The 5,885-nt window shown below is 37.1% G+C and overlaps 3 protein-coding genes across 4 annotated transcripts in view; 2 read left to right on the top strand and 1 right to left on the bottom strand.

Annotated features, from left to right (window-relative positions):
• LOC108746944 overlaps nucleotides 1-86 on the top strand; it is a 556-nt gene extending 470 nt beyond the window's left edge. Inside the window, exon 2 of the mRNA XM_018484081.1 lies at nucleotides 49-86. Coding sequence (XP_018339583.1) covers nucleotides 49-86 — 38 coding nt within the window. The remainder of the gene's footprint in view (nucleotides 1-48) is intronic.
• LOC108746943 (steroid receptor seven-up, isoforms B/C) overlaps nucleotides 1-5,885 on the bottom strand; it is a 146,329-nt gene that overhangs the window by 9,919 nt on the left and 130,525 nt on the right. Inside the window, exon 4 of one of the 2 annotated variants that reach the window (XR_001939204.1) lies at nucleotides 2,895-4,064. Coding sequence is in view for 1 of the 2 variants with exons in the window: in XM_018484080.1 (XP_018339582.1) it covers nucleotides 3,790-4,064 (275 nt within the window). In the remaining variant the exon portion in view is untranslated. Of the gene's footprint in view, nucleotides 1-2,357; nucleotides 4,065-5,885 lie in introns of those variants that run through there. The other variant, XM_018484080.1, reaches the window with a different exon arrangement.
• On the top strand, nucleotides 136-462 carry LOC108746724. Its single transcript, XM_018483656.1, has 2 exons — nucleotides 136-161; nucleotides 210-462. The coding sequence occupies exons 1-2, from the start codon at nucleotides 136-138 to the stop codon at nucleotides 460-462; spliced, it is 279 nt and encodes a 92-aa protein (XP_018339158.1).

Here is a 5,885-nt window from a genome sequence, read left to right as displayed (position 1 = left end):
ACCGTCTTCACTTCTGTTGAATTTGAGAACCACTGCTACCAGAAAGACCATTGAACACATCAAAGTTACGATGGACCCAGATCTAACGGACAAATTGAACGAATTAATAGAACGATCATCCCAGTACTTGCAAAGATGTCAATAGATGAACCTACTAAGTGGTATATCGCAAGACTGTAGCAAATCTTGAATTCCACGTATCAACGCAGCATTGATGTCACTCCTTTTGAGCTGATGAACTTAAAAGAAGAAACTAGAATGAAATCCAAGGAAGATCTCGCTATGAAGAAAGCGATTGAACAAGAGTTAACTCACTACTATGATACCACCAGGAGACAATTAAGAGACGATGCTAAGAGGCAAATCGAACAGATTCAGGATGAGAACAAGAAATACTATAACCTACGACGTAGAGATCCTCATAAGTACCATCTTGATGACCTCGTAGCTGTAACGTTTTAGTCCCATTAAACATCCATTCATTTTTCTGAAGAACGCTCTTTTTCTTCATCGCACAAATTCCCGTACTTATCGTATTATATTATCATAAAATAAACATATTTTGACTTTAAATATAATTCTTTACATCAATTTGTAATTATTGTAATTTTCACAGGTGAATAAATTACAACAAGTAGCGAATCTGTTACATTTTTTTTTATATCTCAAATAATTTTCGGAGATATATTGCTTTGTGTAGAAAAGATTATTTTATCCCTGTTTTTTTTTTTGACACGGAGAAACATTTCCAAATTCATTCTAACTTTTATCTACATAATATATTCAAAATTTTAATGAAATCCGAATTTCCGGGTTTGCGAGGTTCCCTTGTCAGTGCAACAAGATAACGCGGCTTACCTTACGCAGCATGATTTCTCCGGACATCTCGTCCCGGAATCATCATCTCGAGTCAGCTGTGTCCCGAATATTCCTATCAATCGATCAGTCGACCGATCCCGTGATTGCCGCGGAATTAATCGTGACGCGATGATGTGACGCGCAATGGCACTGGCATACAAAGAAGACGTTGCATCGCACTCTCGAGTGGTCTCGTCACGTACGCTCTTAAGTAACCCAAAGTAAAAATATCGTATTTACAAGATACATAATATTGGCTGTATATATATATATATGATATCGCGCGGTATTGTCATCCAAGTTGAACGTCACATGTGGAGTTTCGTCGCCGTACGCTGCTTTTCTTCCTCGAGGCTTTTCTCGAAGACGATCGTCGCATCAGATGCGTCAGATGAAACATCGAAATTGCCGCTGTAATTCTAGTACGACAGTACAGGTAAACGCGCTAAACGTTATTCGCAAAAAACGCTGCTGTTAATAGCACCGCACGAACGCGAAGGAGATTAATTTATCTCGCGCGAGCTCATAAGTTTCTTTCATGATTTCACGTCGTAAAACGCAATGCGCTTTGCACTTTACATTCTACTTATAATAAACAATTTCTTTTTATATTGGTAAAGTCGACTCGCACTAAATTACCAGGTGTTCCGATGATGCCCGATTCTCTTAATTTCTATCTAAGTACTATACATAAAAATTTATACAATATTTGTTTTTAAATAGACAAAACTTTTCGATAACGTGTACCGTAGTCTTTACAAAGATAATTCACTTTAAAAAATAAAACAGAATATAAAGCGGATTTGAGAAACGAGACGTTCGAGTGACTTCAAAAAAGTGTATTAAACGACTTAATATAATAATTAAGGTGATCATATTGTAATACATATAGCTAAGAAAATCTCAAACGGACGAGAAATGGAAAAGAAAGAACATAATGCAGAATTATTTAAATTTTTTTTAAATATATCCTACCGTTCAAAAATATTTGTCACCGTCTTTCTTAATTAAATGAACATTTTTAATTTTTATCTTCTTTAATCTTTTATGATTTAATAAGAAATTCTTTTAGATGTAATAATAATTATTTAATGATTCAAAATTTTATAGTTTATATATCTATTAAATTCTCTTTATATATAAAAAGAATATAGTATAATAATTATAGAATAGAATAGAATTTAGGCATATAAAGAAGATATATATAAAAATCAAGATAGAAAAATACTTTTGAACGATAGTGCAACAATTGGGATATTTTACATAAAAAAGGAGTCTTTCAACAATTTATTAATAATGATTTTTCTTAAATATAAAGCTCAGATATATTATCATATTTCGATTTTTTACGTAAAATATTAATTAAGATTATGCGAAAATTTGATAATTGTAAGAAAAATACTTTTCGCGAAGAATATGAGAATTTTTTCGATTCGAGTATATTTTGCACCATTTCGAAAAAAATTTGCGAAAATATTTCATTACGAGACATAGGGTGAAGTTGTTTCTGATGTTTTAAGATCTTAACGCCGAAAAATCGAAGAGTTAGGATACTCGATTGTATAGCTATGCGAAAATAACCGAGATAAAATCATGACTTACCATCAATAATCCTCGAGGATCACAGACGACTTCGACGAAAGCGACGTCGTGGGATTTAGATCTGCGATGTGCGTGCAGGCGCGAGCGTCGTCCGACCGAAAGGGATATTTCCAAAAGAATGTTTCACGGGCTATGAACTTGAAGAACGTAAGCCTCGTAGAGAAGGCGTCAAGACGAATGACTAAGGCCTATGGCATGACTCGACTAATAGCGAGTACTCGACGCGAAGATTGATTCGAGATAGCAATGGGAGATCCACCAGCTCTCTCTCTCCCCCTCATCGTTGATTATAAATGCTAATTTATGACTTCTTCACGCCACGCTCGTCTTCCCCTTCCTTCCATCCTTTCCGTTATTTCATTCTTTGCCATATAACAAAACGCTTATCTATCTATCTATTCCCCCTCCCTCAAATCCCTATATCTCTTTCAAACTCTCTCTCTCTCTCTCTCTCTCATTCTTGTTCATTTGCTTTCTCTCACACTTTTACTCATGCACACACGCATTAAACAACTGACAAGCTCCTTACACGCATAAACCCCTCCCTCTCTTTCACTTGACCACTTTAGTGAGTACCAAGTTTTAACGCCCAGTGAATGTTCTTGAACGCTGTCAGGCCGCTCGGCGCCTCCGCGTTTTTCTGAATGAGCAACATCTTTAATTACATATTTTTCTCCTTTTCTTTCTCTTTCGCTTATCTCTGCATGTCACCGAAAATTCTTCTCTTCTCATGAGACAATCTCTGCTCATCGCAAGCCCATCTTTCTCGCCATTTTGCGCGCATTATCTTATCACCTTCGGTCGAACTTCGTTAATGATTTTACTTAAGTCTCGCTATCTAACCCTTTTCTTCTTTTTTTTTTTTTTTGCGTTCTCTTTCTCTTTCCGATATCAAGTTGCGTCTGCTCGGGGTACAAAAGTCTTCAAGTTCTGATTGAGATATTTTGATTCGTCGTGAGTACCGTACAGGTCTAGCAAAACGCGAGAGTACAATAAGTATCAATGACAAGGAATATTGTCGCGTCACGGCGCTAAGAACAACGCGGATACGTAAGTGGGTTAATGACGACGTTGAGAGACAAGAATGACGCGTTGATCTTCGACCTCGAGATCTCTCGCGGCAAACAAGACCGATATCGCGCCCTACCGTTCGCCGTCCTCCGCCCTTCGCATCAAGCATATTCGAGATTCACGGTGTCGCCCACCCTCGCCGCGCCCGATTCTTTTCTACTCTTACGCGAATCGTGCTCGCGGGTCATTATCGGGCGCCGCGACACCGCTATTCGAGGTATAATATTATGCGGAAGCTAGCTGCCGCCAGACAGAGTGTCACATCGTGGATATGTAGGGCCAGTTGAAGCTGTTGCCGCTCAGCAGCATGTCCCTGATGAGCGTCTCGATCGGCGTCTTGCCTACCAGCCGCACGAAGAAGAGCTGCTCGATCACCTGCGACGAGACCGTGCGTAACGACGGTAGTCGCAGCAGCAGCTTGCCAAACCTTGTCGGTTGATTCGGGTATTGGGTCCGACAGTATTCCTCCAGGGCGCACTGCGACTTTTCCTGAAGGGATTCGATGTGCGCCACATCCGAGAGTCCGCAGGCGTCTGCGACAGAAAAGAGAAAAAAAAAAAACGTTTAGACAGAATGTATAAAAAAGATTATTTTCGAACGCACTTTTCATGACAATTCTTTATTTGATATACAAGCATAAGCATGCTGTACATTTCTCGATTAATAATAAAATTATATGATTATTTTATCATACATAGTTTAATATTATCAAGGAAGTTATGCTTTAAAACTTGTTCCCTGTATGTCTTTTTTATTACTTTTACATGGGATTACTTAAATTTTGAAGCATCATAATTAGGTAGTTAATACGAAGCAGACATTAATCTTCTGCGCAAAGTATCGATCAGGAGCGACCAATCAAATTAAAAATATCATGTTGTATTATAAAATTTGTATATAAGATACTCGTATGTTATATGTTTATCACATTACTTGATATCTGTTTAGAATAATAAAGAATCATAAATTGTCTAACATATTTGAAAATTATTGAAATTTTACTATGCTTTTTTAGTAAAATAAATCAAATATACTTTATACATTTTATTTGTGGAAATATTAAACAGAGAAAATCATATAAAATTCTATGAAATATCATATTATCCCAAGATCATCATGAATTTCAGGGTAAATGCCAAAAGAAAATTCTGTCTGTGATACATATACTATTTTATATGATTAATATCGGAGTATCCTGTAAATATATGTCGTAAGAAGTTTCTTAGCGCCTTGACCCTAATCTCTTGCTCGTGTTCGAATAGAATGGCAACCGACGGTAGAAAATCTTAGTTTTTCTGCTCCGAACATTCTCCTCGTTAGCCGAAGCGTATCTCTTGATACGCGCGGAAGGCGATAACTGTTGCCGTTTAATCTACGTGCATAAAGAAAACACCGAGGAAAGCACCTACGCTTTATTATCGAGTTAATTATCGTTGTAGCCCATTAACCGAGACATGATTAGCGAGTCGAAGAGAACTCGTTTCTCGAATAGACCAGTGATCACTACTAGAAGACGAGAGAAAAAGTAAAAGAAGAAATTACTTATACGCACAGTCCAGTAACGACGAGCAAGCAATAGACTTAAAAGAATTTGGAAATCGAGAGCTTGCCAAAATATTTTTATAATGGCAACCCGGAAAGAGCTTTTTAATTCTCTAATATTGAAATAATGTGCTCGCGCCAAGCATTGACCGTTTAACTTTACAAAGTTTAACTTTACAGAGCAGGTTGGTTCTCTTGATATTAATTAACGTGCAACTGTTGAAAAGAATTTAATTTAAAGCAAACTGACAAATTCTTCACTTAATAGATTACAATTATTATTTTTAATTAATATATTATTCTTAATTAATTTATTATATGTAAATAAGATGGAACAGTTTGAATCGCTGTTGTCAAGCTCGGACAGTGCTACAGGTGATTCGTCATTCAAACACGAGGATTAAAGCCCTCGTCGAGTTGCAATGACGGGTTGCAAGACTGCAATCCCCGGCAGACGAGAGTGAGATTCACGTTGGAATGCACGTGCCAACCGGAGACACCGCCGGTGCAAATGTCAGACTAATCACATGGGCCATCTGCTCACTTCGGTTTACCCATGAAACCGCACTATTGTTTCCCGGAAAATGCAGTCTTTTGTTCATATAGGAAAAGAGAGAAATAGTAGGTACGTGTGGTTTGCCCAAGTATATATCAGGTGCCAGTCAGGAGACTAGCAAAATTACCTTCACCTTAAATGGAAATTTTATAATTATTTTTACTTAAATAAAATAAACCAATTAAATTCATTTGTGTATATAGACATAAACATTGTTTAGGCCTCGATAATTTAAAGGCTTATTAAGGCGAGGACA

Source organism: Trachymyrmex septentrionalis, unplaced genomic scaffold (assembly GCF_001594115.1).
Source record: "Trachymyrmex septentrionalis isolate Tsep2-gDNA-1 unplaced genomic scaffold, Tsep1.0 scaffold19, whole genome shotgun sequence".
Lineage (NCBI taxonomy): Eukaryota > Metazoa > Arthropoda > Insecta > Hymenoptera > Formicidae > Trachymyrmex > Trachymyrmex septentrionalis.
The sequence above is the reverse complement of the archived record's forward strand: the minus strand, read 5'-3'. Positions and strand labels throughout refer to the sequence as shown.

Excerpts from the sequence above, each read along its gene's own strand:
- LOC108746724 (XM_018483656.1), top strand. The coding sequence starts at position 136 with ATGTCAATAGATGAACCTACTAAGTG. Across the intron at positions 162-209 it reads ATAGATGAACCTACTAAGTG|CATTGATGTCACTCCTTTTG; the intron begins GTATATCGCAAG and ends GTATCAACGCAG.